This window comes from Anabrus simplex, chromosome 2 (genome assembly GCF_040414725.1).
Source record: "Anabrus simplex isolate iqAnaSimp1 chromosome 2, ASM4041472v1, whole genome shotgun sequence".
Classification (NCBI taxonomy): Eukaryota; Metazoa; Arthropoda; class Insecta; order Orthoptera; family Tettigoniidae; genus Anabrus; species Anabrus simplex.
In genome coordinates, this window is record NC_090266.1 from 512,907,177 (window position 1) to 512,932,264 (window position 25,088).

Here is a 25,088-nt window from a genome sequence, read left to right on the forward strand (position 1 = left end):
TAAGTCAACTGGCAGGATTAGAGTGTTTCACTTTCCAGTGATAAGCAATGGTGAGCTCAGTGGGTACGGCACAAAATTCCAGGCGTCGTAAATGGCAATCTACATTTTATAATTCAGTCTTGTTCGAGGTTAATAAGTTATTGCATTGAAATTATTCCTGAAGAATCATATGTTTACAGTATATGAACGATTTTTTTTTATTTAAGGGTTCCATTATGTATATTCTTCTGACAATTTTGAAGAAATCGCAGTTTGAACAGAAAAGGGTAGATGAACGGAAACACTCAAGTGAATTCCATCCCAGAAATGTTACTGATCTACCGAAGTCTTTAAAATTTTCTTGGAAACCTCACAAACTTTTTTTTTTTTTTTTTTTTTTAAGAAGCAACAAAAGTAACAGGAAAATGTATAGACCTAATAATATTATTCACGTTTTCTTTTTTGCTTTCAACTATCCAAGGGAGGTCATTTAGGAAAAAATTAAAGTAAGGTGGCTAACACAATTCAGTGGGGAAAAAAAAACTCAGCTAAGGGCCCCATAGTCGCCAACCCGCGTTTCCAAGTTAAGAGACCATGGTGTGAAAATGGGAAACCACAGAAAATCGTCTTTAGGGCTGCCGACAGTGGGGTTCGAATCCACTATCTCCTGAATGCAAGTCTATAGCTACGTGATCCAAACCACACAGCCACTTGCTCTCTTTTCTTCTTCTTCTTCTTCTTCTTCTTCTTCTTCCGGTGATTATGAGTATTACCTTGCCCTGTTTTTTCTTGCCGAAAGCCAACTGAAGACTGTAGCCCTACAAATTATGACCACCAGTTTTCAAATGATGTTGACATAAACATAACACAGATGCCGGCTTTGTATCATTTTGTGGGCGTGGTAGAATACATCCACAGCATCTCCTGCCTGTCGTAAGAGGCGACTGAAAGGGCCCCCATGGGCTAACTTGGGAGTGTGGGTTGATTACTATGAGGCCCTTAGTTGAGTCCTGGCACTACTTTCACTTACTTCAGCTAGGCTCCTCAATTTTTTTCTATCCCATCTGACCTCCCTTGGTCAACTGTTGTTTTCTTCTGAACCTAAGAGTATCAGAGCATTGGAGGCATTGAGAGGCTTTAATTTTCACGTACTTCATGGCCTTCGCCTTTCTTTGGCCGATACCTTAATTTTTTGAAGTATCGGATCCCTTCCATTTTTTCCTCCTTTGACTAGTGTTAATAGCAGATGGCTGCCCAGTTGTACTTTTTCTTAAAACAATAATCACCACCACAACCACCATTAATGCCACCACTTTGTACTATTTAGCTGCATGGGTTGTCCACAAACTAGTTAGAGTAGCTACGAACATCACTCTTGACATATATGTGAAGAATATTTTTGCCTCTGAACACAAATAAATCACCATATGAATTGATAACAGCAGTTGGCAAACATAATTTAATGCACTCAACTCAAGAGGCATTCAGTGTTTGTCGACAAACACCTTTCAGAAACGCAGTACTGGTAACTACTTTCTTAATACCATGCGAGTTGGCCGTGCGGTAAGGGGCACGCAGCTGTGAGCTTGCATTCAGGAGATAGTAGGTTCGAACCCCCTGTCGGCAGCCCTGAAAATGGTTTTCCGTGGTTTCCTATTTTCATACCAGGCAAATGCCGGGGACTGTACCTTTGACTCAATACTTCTTGACAAAATCACACCTCTCTTTAGAATCATCATCATCATTGATGAGCAACATGGATTCTTTTCAGGACGGTCAACCTGTAGCAATCTTCTTTTATTCTATCAGTTCCTCTTGGATGCAAAAGAGAACCACTCCCAAGTGGACTGCATTTATACAGACTTCTCAAAAGCGTTTGACACTGTCGACCACAATATTTTGCTGCAAAAATTAACAGGCTACGGAATTAATGGGCCTCTCCTCTCATGGTTTGAATCGTATCTTAAAAATCGCCTGCAGATTGTTAAAATAAGGAATAATTTTTCTGCGCCTATTGTTGTTACCAATAGAGTTCCTCAAGGGTCTCACCTTGCGCCCTTACTTTTTACACTCCACATGAATGACATTAAAAATATACTTAAGAATTCTGAATTGCTTTTGTTTGCCGACGATGCAAAATTTTTTATGCAAAATTAATTGTCCACTTGATTGTTTAAAACTTCAAGAAGATTTACATCATCTGGAAAAGTACTGTATTCAAAATGGGTTGAAACTTAATCATGAGAAATGTAAAATAATATCGGTTTTTAAAAACAAGAAGAAAATATCATTTCAGTACAAATTTAGTAATAACAACATTCTAACTCCTGTTTCACAAGTTAATGACCTTGGTGTTTTATTCAGTTATAACCTATCGTTTAATGAACATATTGAAAATATTTGTAAGAAAGCATTTCAAAGATTGGGTTGCATTACTAGATATTCTAGAGAATTTTCAAACTTAGCTACCTATCGATTGCTGTATGTGTCTATGGTACGCCATATATTAGAATACTGTACACCTGTTTGGAACCCTTCTCATCAGACCTCTATCCATAGGTTAGATTCAGTACAACATAAATTTCTTCGTTTATATTCATGTAGAGCAGGATTCTCATAAGATAATGTTGATTATAGATCCCTACAACAGTCCTTAAATCTGCATAGCCTGTCACAACGCCGTGAATTATTGGGTACACTCTTCATTTTTAAATTGCTTCATTCCTTGGTGAATTGCCCACAACTCCTTGCAAAAATTAACGTACATGTACCGGACAGACGCACAAGGTTCAAGAATACATTGTCTACAAATTGGCATAGAACTACGCATTCAATGGGCCAATTGATATATTTAACTGCTCATTGTCAAAATTTAGAAATCACTTACATAATCTACAGAATTGACTATTACTTTCCTGTCATTACTTGTAATATAACTTGTGTATATATCTGTACATATTTTTCTACTTATACTCCATTGAACTTTCTTTTCAGTGTGTTTTGTTTATTCTTCTCTACTGTTATGTAAAATGGTATTACCGTTAATAAAGTATTATTATTATTATTATTATTATTATTATTATTATTATTATTATTATTATTATTATTATTATTATTAATTAGGGCCACGGTCGCTTCCTTCTCAATCCTAGGCTTTTCCTATCCCATCGTTGCCGTAAGACCTATCTGTGTCAGTGCGATGTAAAGCAAGTTGAAAAGAAAAACTTTAATAAAGGAAATGCTGAAGGTAATTTACTACAGCTGTCTTTAAGTACATTAAGTTCAATATTTCATGTAATTATAATGTAACAGAAGGACCGTGCAGATTTCTACGTTTCTGTCAATGAGATTACGGATTTTGATGATATTAATAAGGAACACAGTAAGACCACGTTGTATGGAAGTAAAGAGTGTACATGAGCACTTCTGTTGTTTCTTGTTTCTCAATAAATGAAATTCAGGTTCTGTTCCTATTCAAATAGTTGTGGATGTATTCATATCATTTAAGTGTTATACAGTTATATATACGTGAACAATAAATGTGCAATTAAATTCCACATGAAAAATAGTTGCTCGTTTGTTTTTATTTCAATATTTGGTATCTAAATTCTCCAAATTTGGATAAACTTGCCTTTGGTTATGCTCACTTAAAGACTCAACATGGCAGCTCCATGAGCAATACGTGTGGCTTGACCTCCCTAGGCTGACCTTGACCAAATCCAGTGACTTTGCAGGGATTTGAAGAAGAAATGAAGTTGATGAAGATGATGTTGATTTCTTAGGTTTTAAGATAGGATGAGGCATTATAAATTCGTGTAATTAAAATGGCAAAGCTCTCAAATGTTAAGTGATAATTTAAGTATGCCATTAGCGCATGTAATTGCATATGGAGAGAATTGTACATAACAATCATTCAGCAAGTTTCAAATTACATCTATGTAACTATCTTCAGTGTACAATAAAGTAAAGTAAGTCTAATGCTCTTAATAACCCTATGCATGCACTTTATGTAAATAGTGGCTCCTAGATGTTCTAATGCATTTCAGTTATGGCCAATAAGAAACACTGCCACTATACCAATGAATTATATTCATATCATTCTGTTTATTCAAATATAAAACAAAGAGGACACGAAATGCACAAAAAACAGGTGGTTTTTTTTTTTTTTGCTAGTTGCTTTACGTAGCACCGACACAGATAGGTCTTATGGCGACGATGGGACAGGGAAGGGCTAGGAGTGGGAGGGAAGCAGCCGTGGCCTTAATTAAGGTACAGCCCTAGCATTTGCCTGTTGTGAAAATGGAAAACCACGGAAAACCATCTTCAGGGCTGCCAACAGTGGGGTTCGAACCTACTATCTCCCGAATACTGGATACCGGCCGCACTTAAGCGACTGCAGCTATCGAGCTCGGTTAAAAACAGTTCCTTCACCCTGGTGACCAAAATAATATTTTTTAATACAACCTACAGCAGGAATGATTGCAATGATTAAGATTTCAAGCTGCCACTTGAAACATACTCATTCACAACAGGAACATAAATTTCTTCCGCATTAGATACACATTCTTACTGGGAAGCTATCAATATCTGCCTTTGTAGTTCGAGTTAATGTATAATAAAAGGGACGAATGTTTAACATTATTCTAAATGATTATTTCCTATTTAATATTTTGAAAGTCATTTGCTGACATATACTTAGTTCTAATTTTTAAAAATTAAGACTAGTTCAATTAACATTATTTAGAAGCAAAGAGGTAAGCCCAAAAAGGAAAGCACATATATCATGAAGGCAAGTTCCAATGACACAGAAAGGAGAAATCATAAGACTGTTTATCTGAAATGAATCAGGTCCTTCCTAGGGAGGAAAAAATAAAATTGATGCAAAATATTTGAAGAAAGAAAACTTCAAAAATGAAGAGATATCTTCAATACAAAATTTGCCAAAGGGATTGGAAGTTTTAACTCAAAACATATGAATGACATTATAAAATTAAATGTACAAACAAACTGTTAAAATGAGCATCAGAAACCAAGAGCAACAGAGAAGACAGCTCAACCATAAATGGCAAGCAGCTGGGCTTCTGATGTGGACAGCATTCCTTCCCGCCCCCATAAATTAAAAATCCACACACAAAATTATTTCATCTTTCATAGCTTTCTTGAACTATTTCAAGTTTATTCAAGATAATTCAGCCAAATGACATGCTGAAAGCAATAAAAACAAAATATAGTGATTTTTAAAATATATGTGTCATGAGGTTCTACTAGTGATGCTGTAAATAAATAATAGTGTTAAAAGTGTACATAGTACAAACTTAATCTTCAATAAAAGACAGCAAAAAGGGTAGTCATGGCCTTAATAAAATAACACCAGCAATTTCCAAATTGTTCTCTCAGCACTCATTCCATGCAAACCACAGTATATTATCGTTAATACTAAAGCCCACGGATTGTGCTACTGCATGGCTAAGTACAATAAGCAAGATTATTATTAAATCCCTATTAGATGGTGCTGTTCAACAAGGCATGCACTATTTAAGTATCCTATGTAAGCTATTGACATTCAGTACAAAGATTTCTGAAGTGTCTCATAAAGACAGATTCCATACTTCTGAATACAGAATGCCACACTTCCATTCAAATAAAAAACAGTATACTTCAATGTGTGAATTTATACCAACAAGCATTTGTGGCTAAACTGAAAGTTTGACTTTTGCAGCATTTGAGCCACGATTTAAATTTAAATAGCGTATTAGAAAGTGTAAAACCATAAGTAATACTGTCTGCAAGAACACTCTCAACATTAAAGTTTAGTGAAGCGAGGTTGGTATCTACATACAAGCCCCACCACAGCACCACACCAGCACCCCAGCACCCACTTTTGGTGTTAGTGAAAGGCCATGCGCCTTGCCTTTGCCTTGCAGCTTGTACCTTGTACCTTGTGACTGTCGGTGGTGGTTGGTGTTGTGGTGGTGCGAGAGGGGAGGCGGGGGGCCGGATCCGGTACCCACACTTGTCCCATGAGGTGATAGAGCAGAGCTGTCTGTACTGTGGGAGTTGGGGGCGGAAGGATTCCCATTCGAGCCCGCGTACAAACTTGAGCGCCTCTCTTTGCTGTTCGAGCGTTTCGAACATCTCAGGCATTTAGGTAACCATGAGTGCCTTCTGATAAATTTCTTATATTCTTTGCGAACCTAAAAAAAAAGAAAGAGGAATAACAGTAAACTCAAACAGAAAACAATAATAAATTTCTAAAATAAAATAAACCTTATTCTTGAAAACAAAAAATATAAATATATATATGTAATTGGATCTAATATAAACAAAACATTCCCTGAGACAAGCATTCGGCAAACAAAATAGGGAGTTAAGCTTTGCAACTAAGAAAAAGATATCTGGATATAAAACAAAGACAAATGTTGCTTGGCAAAAGAAGTAATCTCAGGGAATATATACTTCGTAGCAGTTTTATTTACCACCATATTAAAATCTACAGTACATTGCGATGACTGTCAGTTACAAAATACTATTAATGTGATTTTCTTTAATGTGTTTTTTCAACTATTTACATTACGTTTTCCCCCATTCATTTGATCTTCCCCCCATTATTACAATAATGTTGTCGTGTGTTGCAGGCCTACAAGTCTTCTTACCTTCTCATTTTGAACACAATGGAAAACAAATATAAACAGGCCCTGCAAGCTATTCAAAACTGTAAAAATGTAAGCCATAATGACTGATTCTTCATTCAAGTAAAGCAGGCCAAACGTCCAGGTGAGTCCAAGGAGGAACACGAGTACGATGGCCCCCCTCAGCCAGGCCCTGCAACACCATACAAAACATGTCACAATACAAGAACAAAAATAAAAGATATAACAGAGAAGGAATGAAGGGAAGATACATAGGCTATTGGATTCAAATATTAAAAGTAATATACTGTGCATCATCAAAGCTGAAAATTTAAAAATTTAGACAGAAAGAGGAAGTGAGATAGAGCACCATTAGAATACACAGCACAACATTATGAGCAAATGTGCAGCAGTACTACATTTTATTTCACTTTAAAACATGGTATAATATCAACTATTGAATGTCCTTAAGAGTTAGTAAAATACGCCATTGTTCAAGATGCAATGCTTCCATGATGTTACAAAAAAAGAAATAAAATAAAAGATGTATCAACCTTCTTGTTAAGTTTAAATAAAAGATTTACTGAACAGGTTGTTATCATCCTTGCCGTAGCATTTAGAGCCACCAAGTTCATTTTATTTAAAATAATAATAATAATAATAATAATAATAATAATAATAATAATAATAATAATAATAATAATAATAATAATAATAATAATAATAATAATAACAACAAAGAATACCATATAATGCAGATGTAACTACCTGTATACTAGGTTATTAATGATTAAACAGAAATATACATTCATTCAAAAGGCACATATGCTTGGCAGTTTTGCAGAGTCTGGTAGAAATTTCTGCTGATTTTCCAATGCTGTTATGAAGAGACCCATGAGGGTGGGAATATTAGCTTTGAAGGTAGTTCTTGCAAGGCTCAAAGCTTTGACAATGACTAGAACCATCCAGCCTTTGTTATGGCAATGTATTTATAAAAACAACAAATCTATCATTCTTACTCAACAATATTTCACATGCATTTCAGTATTCACCAGGATGACAATACCGTGAATATTTGGGTTCCAGATTTACAAAGATATTGCTTCTTCTATGAAAAGGACAACCCTCCTCCAGTAAAAGAACTTACAGTCAGAAGTCCATGGCGATCGGTAAGAAAGCATTTCCTTGCATTGAAGAAATCTCATTGTACAGTGCATTATGAGTTACATGAATATTTGAATTTTCATCCATACAAAAATGAAAGCCTTATCAAATAAGAGAACAGGACACGTTTTGCAGCAAAAAGAGTTGCAAGGCCCTTTGAATGTTCTGGATTATAAAATTGACAAAGCTGATTGGAGATGTCCATTCAAAGAATTGTCATAACCAGGCACCCTCACGGAGAGATTCACCAAAAACCTGTCCAAATATCTATCTCTCAAGTGTAGTTTGGTGCCATCTGTCATAATTTGGAGTGAATGGCAAATCACCAATAGTAACTTCGGCTCGCTACTCTGAGAGGATCTGTTTTGTTCTTTAAGCTAACATGGAGTGATGTGGTATTGAAACTCAGATTGTCTGAAGGGTCCCTCAATGCATATGCACATCAAAATGCATGTAATTACTTTACCTAAGGGTACCTCTAATTGAGGAGGATAAACTATACACAACCGTAAGAGGAACATAAGAGATAAAGTGGAAGGAGTTTTATCTGCCTTACTGCAGCAATTGCTGGAGTACTTAGAAAAGATTATGTGAATACATTCAATAGAATGGACCGCACCTTAAAAATACTTTGAGATATTGAATTAAACAATGTATTTGTGTTTAAAAATGCATATATTCATTTTAAGTACAAAATCTTCAGTTATTACTGCCAAATACTGTGTAACAGAAAAAATGTACATTTCAGATTGTAAATAATGTGATCTGTGAAACAAGTTAAAGGGAATTACACCTGTTACCAACAGACAGTCTGTGAAAGACCTTTAACAAATCAAAAATACTACTACATTCACAACAAGAGTCATACCAGACACTGAGATAGCCAATGCATAATGCCTAAAATGTGGAAGGTTAGAAGAGGTTCACTTACAAAGAGCACTAGCAATAAAGCTAGTGAAGGAGATCAAAGTAAGTTATCTAGTGACAACAGAAGGGAAAAAAATGTTATGGCCAGTAAAAAAGGGGGAGTAAGAACAACTTTGTTGTTGAGGAAAGACGTACTCAAATGGAGAAATTATGGTAACTGTTCTCTTAACCCTCTTGGAGCCAGGAATCGATCTGGTCGGCCGCTCACCTTCAGCTGGAAGAGGCCAGAGCCTCCACCCTACTACTGTAAAGTCCCAGGCCGTTTTTAGTGGAAATGCATGTATTTTAAAATTCGTGTATATCTACCGGTGTACGGCAAAGACGTACATGTCGACTACATAGAATAAAAAACACTGATTCAGAGTGATATAAAGAATCAAAAACGTTTTATTGTTGATATTATGGTTGTTGATAATGTTTATTTTTTGGAAGAGAAAAACATTTTCGCACTTTCTCTCTCAATATCTACTTTGAAGAAATAATTTACGACACAAAAGAATATATGTAATGATGTAGAATGCATTTCTAAATATAATTCTATAGAATAATTACTCTGAATGAAAAATAAAAACATAAAAAATAAACATTTAAAAAGACAATTTTACTCACCGATAAAATTCACATATACTGACAAGAAATTTTCAATGTGCAGACTACATAGCATAAAAAAATCATACAGAGTTATTAAAAAATTTAAAAATAATAGCAGATATTACAGTTTTTACTTTCACAGAAAACCTTTTCTCTTTTCCGGTTCCAGTATCTATTAGAAAAAAAATTAAAATACAACAGAATATGCGTAATTAAAAAATCTATGGCACTAAAGCCCTGATGGGCCTTGGTCTACCAAGCGACCGCTGCTCAGTCTGAAGACCTGCAGTTTTCGAGGTGATGCATGGTCAGTGTGACAAATTCACTCTGTCATTATTCTTGGTTTTCTAGACTGAGGTCACCCTCTCACCCTCAAGGTATCTCCTCAATTGTAATCACTTAGGGTCACTTAGGTTGAGTGGACCTCGAACCAACTCTCAGGCCCAGGTAAAAGCCTTTGACTTGGCCGGGAATCGAACACACGACCTCCGGGTGAGAGGCAGCCATGCTACACTTGGACTGCGGGGACCGGCATTTACGTAATGATAGAGAATTTATTTCTGAGCAGAATTCTATAAAATACTGTAATTACTCTGAACAAGAAAAAGAAAACAATAAAAATACAAATTCAAATAGAGTAAGTTATGTCACTAGTAAAAAAGAGGAAAGTGAAAAAATAAATTTACTCACTGAACATTGTTGACGAAGATTTATCACCAGATATACAATGTTGTACAAAGTTTGAGACCACTGTTGAAGCACTTAGTGGAATGGTCATATATATACACTAACACTAATCACTAACACTAATAGGAACAATAAAGACAATGAAAATATTTAAGCTTAACGAAACTATAAAAAAATCTGTGTGTCTTGTTAAAATAGAACTTTAAATATATTTTGCTTATTTAGAGCACTTAGCCAACGGCCGTAGCCGTGTTGAAACACCGGATCCCGTGAGACCTCCAAAGTTAAGCAACATTGGGCGTGGTCAGGAGTTGGATGGGTTGCCACGCGCTGTTGGTGGGGGGTAAGGGAATGGAGGAGCGGAAAGGAACTGGCCACCCTACCGCACGTAAACTCCGGCTCAGGAACATCTCTGCGGAGGTTCGGACCTGCCTTCCGGCAGAATAACCCTTACCTAGAGCACTTAGGAAGAGCTGCACATTTAGTATGCAGGCCTTCATCGCACTTGATGCACACAGTTCACGACCTCTTTCTCTGTTGCGGAGAGCTACATACAACGCACAGTCTTTCTAATTTACCTGACAAAAGTTTTAAGCCACACACAGGGACATTCGTGATAATTTTTTGTTTATTCTCAAACCATTCAGCACTCAGAGATTCAATCATACTGGAGAAGAACTGGACCTAATCATTTTCTTTCCGTTACAGTTTTCTAAATATAACAAATAAGCATTTAAGATCAGTCTCGAAGTGATATTGACTGCAACTTTTTTCCAGAATTTCAAAGTTCTACGTTCATCTAAATAAAAAATACACCATCATGCCATTTGTATCAATGCCCCCCCACATAACGATTACAGTTTCTAGCAGTTGCAGGCACTTCTGTTTCTATTGCAACTCCATGTGTACTTATAACCACCGCCTGATTTTTCTGAGATTTTTTTCTGTTTGGATCTCGCTAATAAAATTGACCCATATCTGAAATATTTATTACAAACTAATTTAAATGGCTTATTCACAGCATCTGGTAGTCCCTTCCTCTTCCTTCGTATAGTACCAGTAATAAATGTTCCAACTGAATATAAATGTTTTGCGAGGGGGGATAGACATAAAATAATTATCTGCGTAAATGTGAAAATTTTTCATAAATAATTCCCTCGAGACAAGTTTCGTCACTACAGTGTAGGCCAGTCCATTAATTTTGATTTCGTTTCTGTCTTCAATGGATCTTGCTCCTCGGTACGTAAGAAAACCAACACAATACTTACTAAATGCGTCACACAACATCCAAAATTTTTTCCCTGCTTGTGATGGTGCTTATTCAGCATATATTGTAGTAGTTGTGTATGGCATTTAATTCCAACTAGACTTCCGCCTATGAATAGTTGCTGGTGAGGAGTAAAATGATGTCTAAATAGCCTATTAGCATGATCTACAAGAGGCTGGAATTGAGCATAGGGATCATAGTTTGGAGGGCCAGGAGGAGAAATCTTACTGTTGTTAATTAAATGAAAAAATCTTAAAAGACGCTGGAACGTATTCTTTGAGAACATTTCACCAAACCAAGGGGTAATGAAATGGTCCACAGTAGTCCAGTACGAAACAATCGTAGGTTTTCTTATAAGTCCCATATTCAGGGTGGCAGCAACGAACGCCCTTATTTCATCAATTGTGGTGCGTCTCCAACATTGAGAGCAGGAATTGGGTGACAGTTCATTACAAGTAAGGAGTTGGGTCAGCTTAGTGATTGGTCTCTGACTATAAGGTTTAGCAGAGAGAGCGTGAAAAATAAATTGAAGTATGATATGGGCGGAGAATCAGACGGAGGAGCATGTTTAGGTCCAGGAAGTTCCATGAAGGAGATAGGAGACCGAGGAACATTGTCAGGTTCATTGGGAGAAATTTCCATAAAATTTTCTCCAGACATATTATCATTATCATCACTAGTTTCATCTACCACCATATTCACAGTAGCTTTAGTGCCATTAGAAAAAAATAAACGCCTCTTCTTTAGCTGCGGTGATCCCAGGGGCGTGTCCAGTATAATTTCGTCACTGCTCTCTGAATTAATTCACTATCGCTATCCGATAAATCATCCGCATTAACTTTGCATTATTCCAAATGCTCCATTAATTTATGTCATCAGTACCTGCTGAAAAAATATCATGTGAACCACTTGACATTTGCTGTCATAAATCTACTCACTGCAAGGAGCAATCTCTTACTGACTGCTTGGCGGTATTTTTAAGCACAGGAAACAACTCTTGTGAAAGCTAGAACACCCTCTTAGAACTGCCAAACCACGGTCAGGTACACAATAACTTGTTGCCCCTCTACTATAGGCAGTCACAAAAGTATGCACGTCACTATAGGTTGACACAAAATTATGTATATCATAGAAATGTAAGCTAGCCAATGTAATCGGCTCTGGCAACTTCCGACTGGATTTTTAAAGACCGACCTGACTGGCTTTGGCACTTTAAAGGACGGGCGCTCGCAGTACTGCCTGGCTCCAAGAGGGTTAATTTTCTTCCTTCCTTACCTCTGATGCTTTTTCCCAGACTCTGGTGAAGTTGTAGATGTGATCTGTGTCACACTTAGGACTTGGTCCAGGTTTACGGCCCAATGCCTTCCTGATACCAATCCTATGTGGAGGGATATATTTGACTATAGTGTGTTTATGCAGTGGTTGGCAGTGTAGTGTGTTGTGTGTAAATGAAAGCATGTGAATTTACCCTTCCCAGCCCAGATTTTCACACCGCTTATCCTCAGATTTCAACCTATTATTTCAGAAATATTGAAGCAGAGTGCACTGTTTCAGAAACAGTTAAACACAATAAAAACTATTGATCACAATGTATTCAAATGTTCAATAATATTAAAAAATCTACCATCATATCCATTTCTCTATTCATACAGTCATAAGGCTGTTGGTTCAAACACCCCCCCCTTCAGTGATGTGCGACACAGAGGTAGGCTGTATTTGTCACACTGTCATGTTGTCTGAATCCCTCTAAACCAATCATGTGTTTTTGGAAGTGGAATGATGCCCAAGTATAGAAGATTTTATTTCCTCTGGGTAAGCGTCTTCCCATTCTGTATCTATTTTTAGCAGAATATTCCCGTTTGAATGCTGCATTGATATATAAGCAATTGGCTATGTCACTGAATAGTTTGTATCCTTCTAACATACATAAAAACAATCTATTTCTCGTAATACTCTTTCCACACTATGGACAGGTTCAACATCATCCATATAATCATTCAGAGTAACGAAATGTTTGTATTACATGAATTGCCACGGCATCGCCATCAGGTCCGATCTCTCGATATCCATTTTCACTCATATCACTGTTCTCACTAAAATGATCTTCGTTCATATGTTATTCACTCACTAAAAATTCACCTATACTCCTTCTCAATGATCTGTGTCATTTTCTTCGCCTATATTCAGCTTGGTTTCAATACCTGTAGTATTCAATCCCGCCATGTTTATGAACGAAACAGCTGTCCGGTACTTGCGGAAGTTCAAGACCGTTGCCTAGGCAACGTCAAGAGAGATCATCACTATTCTTTTATTTTCTAAGCCTTGTAGATTGTACTGCGCAATCATAAATGCCTTATAAGCACTTCACTGCCGAAAAAAATCAAACTATCGCATAGACCGCAGAAGTGTGCAGATAATGCAGCCGGGCGCTTTCAGGCACTAAGGATCGGAAGACAAAATGAACAGGCGGGCGCTTTCGGGCGGGAAAGGGTTAAGACAATCACAAACAATCAGCCCTTGAACCAGAGGAATTATTTAGATGCAGCTAAAATCCACAATCTGGCCAGGAATTGACTAAAGGGCCAGACTGTTATAATTTGTTTAATTGTGAGGTAAATAAACTGGGTTGGCCAAGAAGTCTATTCCTAAAACTAATACAGTATGACAACTGAAAATTATTATTATTATTATTATTATTATTATTATTATTATTATTATTATTATTATTATTATTATTATTATTCAAAATAAAGTGATGACTTCCTTCATTCAACTCGCACAGAATTGTCCTTGTCTCTTACAGGCAATATTCGCAGTTTGTTTTTTAAGCAGCCATAACTGCACACACAGCATAAGAACACACAATAATTAAGACACAGAATGCACCCAATTATTTCTCCTCTCACATGCGCGAAGATGCATCACTGCTGCCCATACGATCATGCATTCATTTACTCACATCATCATAACAGGAATTAAATACTGAACGAATGAAACAATACGCCCAATGGTTTGATTACAGTAAATGTTCAATAGTTCCCCCTTCTAATTCCATCTTCACGTCACAAGAAGTCCATGGGAGTTAAATTGGCCAAGCAAGGGAGGCCAACATAGAAAAATTTGAGAAGGGTGAGTCTGTCACCTTTTTATCTGCAACTTTTAATTTTTCCTTTATTGTTAAAGAAGGCTTCTTCTTAGCATTTTTCTGCCAAGGCAAGATAAAACAACACAAATATTTCAATTTTCACTAAGACACTACACTGATAACAATGGATGTGGTTCTCTATTGTCACGTGGTTCAGGATTGATTCCTATCGTAAAAGTTACATTTTTTGACAACTTAATTGCTGAGAAAGCCCCGTACAAAAGCAGTAAAGAAATTGTACACTACTTTTATTTATTTATTCTGAATTTTAATTATTTTTTTAGTACACCAAATAGCCCCCTAACCAGATAACCTGCATATGAAGAATTAGGTGTTTACTGTATTTGTTTTTAGATCATATGAAATTATCTTAATTTTGGTCTGTACTGATACAATTACAATGAGCTGTAATTGAAAAAAATTGTTTTTAGAGTTATTCTACAAAAATTGCATTGATGTTAAACTCAACCAATATTAGTGAACAATATCTTGCAGAATCTAAATAATGTTCATGAATATCAGAAGAGAATTTATTGACAAACAATTATAGTGTGTGATATTACTCCACATTTTATTAAATTTATGTTTTTCTCAATACTGTAGAAGGCACAGTTAGGGCATCAGATTTTGACAATTCTAGGATTTTTATTGATCTTCTCATGTTTATAACAGAGATAATTTAAATTTACAGACAAATTCATGCAGGATTATTTACAATGTTATTTTGATTCAGATTCCACATAAGTTATTCTAATATACTTATAATTAACACTGAGAATTTATTTTACAGGAGGAATAATTTAACCTTACGGACAAAAAATAGATGATTACATTACATCTAAGAGGAAATATCCTCATCCTTTGTCAAAAATAATAGGAACAGGCTATACGAAGTGAGCACACATGCTGCAATAGAAACAGGTGCCTAGTTCAATTTTATTTCAAAACTGTCATATCTAAATGTTGTGGTGCCTTCTTTGAACTTTGCGCACCACCTGGCTCTGAGACATGGACAGAGTGGACAGTGTGAGGGCACTTCCAGTGACTTAGTGGACTACATTACACCCTGGGCTGGATATATATATATATATATGAGCTGACCAACCGGGAAAGACAGAACACCTCTCCGTGGCGAACTATACGGTCCGACCATGGAACTACCTGTACAGCACTGTGGGACTGCAGGGTTTTGTGTTCTTCAACTTTGTTGTAGGACTTTAATAAGTTACCAGTGAATTCTACAATGATATAGACTTTAACATGCAAATTTTTTTTGTGTAAAAAAAAAAAAGATCAGACATCTTCAGGATAGGATTTGTTTGACTTCTATGTGCTGGTCAGGAAGCAGACTACTGGATACGGACTAATGATTATACTTGGAAGAATGGCCTATAGTGATACCGAAAGTTTCGCTTCAAATACATTTGTAAATTGTACACAAACCAGACTTCTGGTGTAGATTAATTTTTGTTAATAAATAAAACTTGTTTGCTGCATATTCCTTTATTAGAACACAGCACTATATAACATAGTGGCTTCTCATAAAATACAGTGTATTCAGATATAATAGAGCAAAACCTCATAAGATGTATCTTACCAAATTTGCTGATCCCTTAACTAAAACTGATAGTAATATCAAATAATATACTGTATTAGAACACTGGAAAAGTCTGTATACTCCTTATTTATATCTAAGAGCAATAGGATTGTAAAAGAACATATTGCACAACTAACAAAATTCCCCTCAACAATCACTATGACTTGACTTAACTCGACTTAATTCCTGTTGTTCCTTGTGGAACATAGGGTACCAACAAAGCATCTCCATCCATCTAGTTCTGTTGAAAGCAAGCCTCTTTTCCTCACTCCTGGTCTTGCCTTCTTCCATCGCTTCCATGTGAACAGAACTTCGCCACGTTTGCTTGGGTCTCCCTCTCTTCCTTTTACCCTGTGGGTTCCACTCCCGTACCCCTCTCTCAATTGCTTTGTTCCCTTTCCTCAGTGTATGCCCGATCCATTTCCATTTCCACCGCTTTATCTGTATGGCCATCTCATTCTCACCTGTCCTACTCCAGAGTTCATGGTTGGAGATTATTTCCGGCCAGTAAATGTTAAGAATCCTTCACAAACAGCAGTTAACAAAGGTCTACAACTTGGATGTAATTACTCCATTCACTTTCCAAGTCTCGGACCAATATAATAGAACAGACTTGACATTACTTCGGATGATACGGAGTTTGGTCCTGATAGATATTCTGTTGTTCTTCCACATCAGATGGAGCTGAACAAAGGCACCATTTGCTTTTTGAAGGCACTGTGAGACATCTTGTGCAGCTCCCCCATCTTTGGCAGCTACATTGCCCAAGTACATGAAGCTATCCAATCCTCGATAGATTCACCATTGAAAAAAAAAAAATGGGTCTAATTTCTTGGTGTTAATCCTTAGAGCCTTGGTCTTCTTTGAGTTGATCATTAGTTCCACCTTTTCCCCCTTCCTCTACCATATCTTCGAGCTTTGCTTACATTTCCCCATGTGCATCAGACAGGAGACAGAAATCGTCAGCAAATTCTAGATCTTCATGCCTGTTGACTAATTTCCAATCAACATCACACTTCAAATTTTGAGTCACGTTCCGCATTTCTGCATCAATCACAACCAAGAACATAGTTAACGACAGGATACACCCTTGATGAACTCCTGAACGTACAGATATAGGCTCAGATATATGGCCCCCTTGCCTGCTGCCATTTCTTGATGGATACAGTACTTTTGTATCCATCTCTTGGCACAGGCCAGAGTAAAGTGTAGCTTTCACCGAAGTCCCAGTTTCATCCATGGCTGTGACAATATGGAAGATGCTGGGGTATGGGTGGTGCTGAGTAATGGCATTCAGAGCACGACTAGTGCATCTGAGTGTTATGAAAGGTGTTGCTCATAGGGTCAGTCGTGCTGCAATAGCACTTTCTGACCCAGTGAGGAAAGCAATGGCAAACTACCTCACTCCTCGTCTTGCCTAGTACGCCTCATTTTGGTGCTGCCATTGGTTTTTGCGGTTTCCTTATAACCGCATAACCTTTGGTGGTGCTATTTGAGGATCCAACCAGCCTCTGGGCTGATGACCTAACAGACAACAGACATATGGCCCCCATGAATGACTGAACACGTTTAATCACTGTACGTTTCTTGAATGAGATTGACAATTTGTACTGGAACTCCGTAATGCTTCATTTACTTCCACATGGCCTCTATGTTGATCAAATCAAAAGCTTTCTCAAAGTCAACAAACTCTGCACAGAGGTGACATGACCAATCAGCACACTGCTCCAGATTTATCCCCAACGTGTTTATTTGGTCGATGCATGAGCGATTTTGAAGAAAGCCTGCCTGTTCTTGTCGGAGACTCAAGTTGACATACTCTTTAATTCCGGTCAGCAGAATCCTGGTGAAGACTTTGCTAGGGATTGAGAGAAGCGTAATGCCCCTCCAGTTGTTACAATCTGACATATCCCCCTGGTCTTGGCAACTTCACCAACAACCCACACCTCCAGTAACCCATATCTTCTTGAATAGAGACTGTAATATATTGGCAAAAGGTGTCCATATCAATCTTCATGACTTCTGATGGAATGTTATCAACTCCTGCTGCCTTGCCAATATGTAACTCTCTCAATGCCTTCTTTACTTCCTCTACTGTTGGAATCCAGGTTTTAATCCTTGGATCAGACATTATTATTATTATTATCATCCATCATCATCTCCCCCCCGACATCTGACTGATCTTCCACAGAGCGGTAGCGGTTTAGAACTGCGGATAAATGTTCCTGGCATGGTTTCACTTGATCCTCAGGGTTACTTCTTTTTTTGCTTAACGTCGCACCGAATAAATGTAGCTCCATCATCGGTGGTCAATTCTCCAAACTTGCTCTTCAGTCTACATTCACGCATAGCTCCCATTACGTGCACACTGCTGTCAAGTCGACACATCTCTGAAACGATTTGAAAGAAGGAATATAACGTGTAGAGCTGTACTTTACTGCTACTGTCTCCTCCGAGAACTATATGAACTGAATCTTATACTACAGTGCCGATCAACACACACAGTACATTTGTTTCATAGTAACAATGATGAAAACGGGAGAAAGTACGCCAAGCGGGCTTCGGTCTCCACAATAAATAACACAGCCCATACAGTATATGGTCTTCAACCTCAATGTCAAGAAGTCTCAATTAACATTAAGTAATATAATAATAAAAAACAAACACAGGAAATGAATCATAGCAGATGAAAGGTACTGCTGACTTCACTTTCATCCCTCCTTCCAGCAAAAACTCCAGGAAACATCAAATGATGATCAAGAATTTCCTTATCTGAATTGAAGGGAGTTTCTTGAAGCAATGTATAAAATTCAATGGAACAATCCTTAGCCGGGCTGAGTGGCTCACATGGTTAAAGTGCTGACCTTCTGACCCCAACATGGTAGGTTTGATCCTGGCTCAGTTCAGTGATATTTGAAGGTGCTCAATTACGTCGACCTAGTGTTGGTAGATTTACTGGCACGTAAAAGAACTCCTGCACGACTAAATTCCGGCACCTCAATATCTCCGAAATCCATTAAAGTAGTCAATGGGACATCAGGCCAATAATAACATTAACAATCCTTAAGGTGTCGTCATCACTGATTCTATAGAAAACTGCCTCTAGTGAAAGGTGTCTGCTTAACGAAGTTTCTCTAAATTAACGGAAGATCTTTAATAGGATAATAAACTGATAGAGGAAAACGTAGAAGAAATCTTTGGGTATGACAATGGATTGGTATTGTTTTGAGGTTTCAGCATGACAACTTGATATAAATTGAGGATGACGAACACCAAGCTGTAACACTAAATATGCCGATCACAAGAGAGAGTATGTAGATAGCTAATAGCACCATTCTTAAGTAGCCAGGATCATCAGGAAGGCCTAGAATGCATTACAAGAACACAACCACTGGCATGGACTGAAAGAGATTAACAGGACGGTTAAATTCAGATACTTGGAGGGTCTTACAACATGCCTATTGAAAGGCCAGTCAATTTTTTTTTTTTTTTTTTTTTCCAGTTGCTTCAAAATACTAGTAAGTCAAAAAGAACTCTCTGTTGTCTGCAGAAGTATTTCTAAAAGAAATAATACTGAGCAAGCTGGCCATGCAGTTAGTTGTGCGTAGCTGTGAGTCTGCTTTTGAGAGATGGTGCGTTTGAATCCCACCAGCAGCAGCCCTGAAGATAGATTGCCATGGTTTTCCATTTTTACACCAGGCAAATGATGGGGCTGTACCTAAATTCAGGCCACAGCCACTAACTTTCCAATCCTAGCACTGTCCCATTCTTGCATTGCTGAAAACCTTTGATGAGTTAGTGCAACGTTAAATCGTTAGCAAAACTAAGAAAATAATTATACAGAAAGTAGTGATGAGTTCCTTTCCTGGATGAAATTCCAAAAATTTGTGAATTGTTCATAAAGGGCAAGTGTTCAATACGTCTAAATCCAGGTTGAGGATAATTCAATATGTCTTTTATGAAATACGTTCAATGAAATATTCAAATGAACATTTCTCTGAATAGGTGAAGGTAATCATCAGGAAGACTCCACAGCAGACCACCACAATTGCTCATTTTAAAGAAGTGAGAGCCAACATCACAGTACTCATAATCTATTAATTTTTCTTTTTTACTACAAAGAAAGGCAAAATACTTGCCTATAACTGATTATAGGAAATGTTAATCTATATTTTAAAACATGTTTCATTCAACATCAATATACTGTACAATAATATGTAGTTGACCAAAGAACTATATAGTAACGTGCTTTATACAGTGTATTGCCAAGCATGTGGGAAGTAATTAGAGTGTGGATAGTACACCACAAAAAAAGTCTCTATGAACATATTGCCCATGGTCGATCATTAAAAAGGTGCATCTGATTTAGTAATTAGCTGGAATGAGGGGGAGATAATTCATATTTAGGATTAAGTTTGAAGTCAGGCAGTACTTCACCAATGTGTGAAACAAGATGTCATCGACACTTGGAGTTTTCAAACATGTCTGACGATCAATGAGATGGCATGAACAGTCGTGCATTCAGGTACGTGGTGGACATTTTGGGGACTTCCTATATTAGAATGAAGTATCCCTGCTGGTATGCCAATATGGCAACAGCTACTCAACCTGGGATGTGCCAGGTAAGGCTTTTATTAATACTTCCTGTACAATGTTGAAAAGTCTGTAACTCAAACGTTCGACTGTAGGGCATACATTCATAAGGAACTTTTTGTGTTGTTTTGGGGTGTACTATCAATCCTCTGATTACTTCCCATGTGTTTGGAAACACACTGAATTTAAAGGAGTGTAAATAACATCATGGAAGTAGAGAGAAAATGCAAAATGCTTGTGGTGCTGTACACAACTTTCCCTTTCGATTGCAAAGATTTGAAGGAAAACTGCATCTCTAAAAGATGTCCACTAGAAACTACATGGAAAGAGTTAAAGTGATCTTACAGGTGTGACTGTAATTTGTTCTGGAGAGCATTCTCCTCCTTCCCACTACAGTGGCCATGCAACAGAAGAGAAACAAGAGTGTTACCACAGCTCCACCACCAGCTTGAATGCTTGCTTGCTTGCTTGCAACATTTCAAACAGTTAGCAGGTTATAGACACAATCAGAAATCAATTACACAAACCAATACCACCAACTCCAACCACATGTCATTTAATGTAATGTAATGCAAGCCTGATTGACTCCAACGCTCCCCAGTGCAAGGAAATATCAAGTAATAAGTGTCTAATGCATGTAAGACTTTAAATGCTCTTTTAGGTTGTCATGGATCACTTTCAAGGGTTTATAGATTTTGGCATGAATAAAACAAAACAAAAACAGTATTGTGCACTAGTAGATATTTTTTAAATACTAGACTCCATAATAATGAAGAAGAAATAGGAAGGATAAACAGAAAGCAGCTATTCAATATCTTGAAAAGAAATGGGGAAGCCTATTCCTTTACTGATCATTGTTATCTATACAGTTTATTTTTCCATGGAATCTATCACAGTAGCTTTTCATCAGATAATAATGTTTCCTTCTTTCGTATGTTCCACCTCCGATTGTTTTCACTAAGAGAACTTTTTTTGATTTTGACAAAACCTTATTTTCAGAACATTCTCCGTGGTAAATAGCCATGTGGGGTACAGCATCAGTATAGTCAACTTGCAATCAAGTTTTCAATACTTACCTGACATTACCTCATTTGTGGTGGAAATGAAACTAAGCGAGAATATAAGGCATAAATAGCAAAGAAATTTTGTATTGTTAGATCTGATGTGAATTGTATCAACAAGGATCGTTGTGCAGTGAAATTCTGAACAGAGATAACACAAAAGCAACGGGCATGAAACTGTACACATACATAAGCAAATTACCAGAAGTCACTCTTCAATTATAGCATCATACAATAGGGCCATTCTTGCTGGTTGTCGAGTTTTACATTCTTGAACAACCAGCAAGTGGGCTGCAGACTGGCCGATTATTGCGTGTGTACGAACAAAGAATGTTAAGACGGCAAATTTTTAATGAGCTTTCTAAAATTACGTCAGTTGCAGAAAATTTGAACAGTCCACAAACTTTCATAAATAATTATGTCCAAAGAGACTTGCACACATTACTGAAAGAGGAAGTTTTTCTCAATGTAGTCCTAATTCATAAAATGAAGCTTTTACAATTTCTTGGAAATGAGTGAGCATTAATACTTTTTTCCTATTACAGTACTTGCTAAAAAGCAAATTAAAATTATTCTTGGCCTTTGGTAGATTTTACTTTCTACTTATTTCTAATTATAACAATGACATGCCATTCTGTGAGAGGATAAATTTTGTTCCACTCTTGCCAAGTAACACAGTAGGTATATTATTATCATTTATTTTTTTAGATTAACATTACAGGATGATCTATGTGCATTAACAGGCTCAAATATAACTTTATAATGATACGAACATATAAAAGACTACTTCTGAATTCTGTTGACTTTAGCAGAGTTTCATCAAAGAAAGACTAATTTGAAGTTATTGAGAGCATTTCTTATTCAGTTACTGAAAGTAATTTCTTTCTATGTAAGAATAACAGCAAATATATGCTCTAGAAACTAAACATAATTTTTTAAATGAAATGTCGTATGGCTTTTAGTGCCGGGATATCCCAGGATGGGTTCGGCTCGACAGGTGCAGGTCTTTCTATTTGACTCCTGTAGGCGACCTGCGCGTCGTGATGAGGATGAAATGATGATGAAGACAACACATACACCCAGCCCCCGTGCCATTGGAATTTACCAATTAAGGTTAAAATCCCCAACCCGGCCGGGAATCGAACCCGGGACCCTCTGAACCAAAGGCCAGTATGCTGACCGTTCAGCCAACAAGTCGGACATTTTAAAAATAATTTTCAGGTTTTTTTTTTTTCTTACGTAACAATGAATGGGTTCCAGTATGTTATACGAGTGCATCCATTCCAAAGTATGTTTTAAAATTTAATTAAAATCTATTTGTTTCCACCACCAATATTCTACTATGATTTCAATCAACAAATTAAATTGTTGTGCTACTATACCATGTATTTTTTTATATATATTTCAATTTTACATCCTTTATACATATCTGATGGCAGTAAAAGACTATCTCCCAGACCAAATGGCAAGGTCATTCTGTTTTAAATATCATCCAACAATGTGTGGGTGCTGTACACTCATCTTTCTGCAATGGTTGTATGAATATCTGCTCCATTTTGTCATTGTGAATGTTCTCTGTGTTGCAAGTTATTAAGCATTTCAGTGTGGAGAATGATGTCACAAAACTGTTTCAGTTTACCTAGTTGCTTGCAAAATTATAATGCTGCAATGAATGCAGACAGTTTTTTCATGCTAGGTTCCACTCTCACATGTTTATTAACAAGTAGAAAGAAGGAACAGATTTCAAACATTTATTTCTTCCAAACTACAAAATATAGAAACACAATTCCAATGTTCCTGGAAAGAGAAAGTGTTCAATTTTCACTTTTGTAAGGTTTCAATATGAGCACCATGTGTTGCACGACAAATATCAAAACGGTGTCTCATTTCTTGCCACACATGAATCAGGTGGTCTCTAGTTATCGAATTCACAGTTTCAACAATTCGATGTCGCAAACTTTCAAGAATGTCAGGCAAGGGGGTGAAACACACAGTCTTAGGTAACCCCACAGATGAAAATCACAAGGAGTGAGGTCTGGAGAATTGGGAGGCCACAGGCGATGAAGGTTATCTTCTCCTCCTCCTCCTCCTCCTCTTCCAATCCAATGTCCTGGAATGATGTCACTTAGGTAACCTCGAACATGCTCAGAGAAATGAGGCAGGGCACCATCTTTCGTTCTGGTCATCTGGATGCAATTTCTGCAATAAGTGCAGTTTGTACGCATTCAGGTGCAGACTGTGTTTCAGAACTCGCCATACCGTTGGTTGAGGAATGCTAAGTTACCTGCTTCCTCGTGCTGTGGATTTCTTTGGGCTCCTTTCATAAACTGCATGATACACTTGACATTTTCATTCAATGTGCGTAAATTTTCTGTTTCTTTTCTTTTTGCAGATGCAACAATCTTCTACAAAAACTTTTGATGCTACTGGTGAATCTGCGTATGCAGAGGCGGTTGTTTATTAAACTGACAGCGAAAACCATGTTGAACTCCAAAATGGACTCTAGTTTTGCTAACTGCAGCACACAAAATGCTTTTTCCTGTTGTGTCGCCATTTGCCATTTGCTTACACTCCAACAGACATGCACCAGCGCGCAATGCACAATGCGGCTGGGCACAACAAGCACCAGCGCCAATGTGGCCGGGATTGGAACCTGCAACAGCAGCGCTTCTAGATGGACTGTTCAAATTTTAAACCTTTGTCTGTCCAGGAACGTTGGAACTATGATTCTACATTTCGTAGTTTGGAAGAAATAAATGTTTGAAATCTGTTCCTTCTTTTTGAATTAACCTGTATACTATTTCTAGAATTTCTGTCGTAATTATCTTCATGGACAGGACTAACATCCTAACAGGTTAGAGAAAAAAACTATTATTTTGCATTTTGTGTTCTGAATGGAGTATGTGAAAATAATGTGCTTAATTTGTTTACCTTAAATATTGCCCTAAAAATTGAAACAAATTTAAAAATCAGTCTGACAGACCGAAGTCACAGAAACTAAACATCACTAATGGAGGATTAACATAAGCCTAATGTATTATAATGCTACTTTCTTTAAACTTGCCTTTCTGATATTTGCATATACACTGACAAAGCCAATGTCATGGGATAGCGGAGCACTGATGTGCAGGTGTGTTGTCTGCGCACCACATGTCCTCTGTGCCAGCGGCAGATGTATAGGAGACCTTGTGAGCAGTGGCTGTGCATGTGACAGATGTAACATGGAACGTCGTCGTGAGGCGACACTGTTCAAACGGGGTATGGTGGTCGGTGCCCGACGGATGGGAAGTGCGATTTCAGAAGTGGTGCAGGAATTCGGCTTCACACGATCAACCGTATCCAGGGTGTATCGTGAATGGCTGAATGCGGGTGTCATCGTCCACAACAGATGAACGGCCGTCCAGCCGTCCACAATGACCAGCGACATTTGAGACGGATTGTCAATAGT

The 25,088-nt window shown here is 37.3% G+C and overlaps 1 protein-coding gene across 4 annotated transcripts in view; it reads right to left on the bottom strand.

Moving 5' to 3' along the window:
* The window catches only part of Cirl (Calcium-independent receptor for alpha-latrotoxin), a 666,667-nt gene that overhangs the window by 124,563 nt on the left and 517,016 nt on the right, over window positions 1–25,088 (bottom strand). For 3 of the 4 annotated variants that reach the window (XM_067140878.2, XM_067140881.2, XM_067140880.2), the window contains exons 12-14: window positions 20,925–20,969; window positions 6,633–6,801; window positions 5,991–6,173 (exon numbers count right to left, since the gene is read on the bottom strand). In XM_067140878.2, coding sequence (XP_066996979.1) covers window positions 5,991–6,173; window positions 6,633–6,801; window positions 20,925–20,969 — 397 coding nt within the window. The remainder of the gene's footprint in view (window positions 1–5,990; window positions 6,174–6,632; window positions 6,802–20,924; window positions 20,970–25,088) is intronic. The other variant, XM_067140879.2, reaches the window with a different exon arrangement.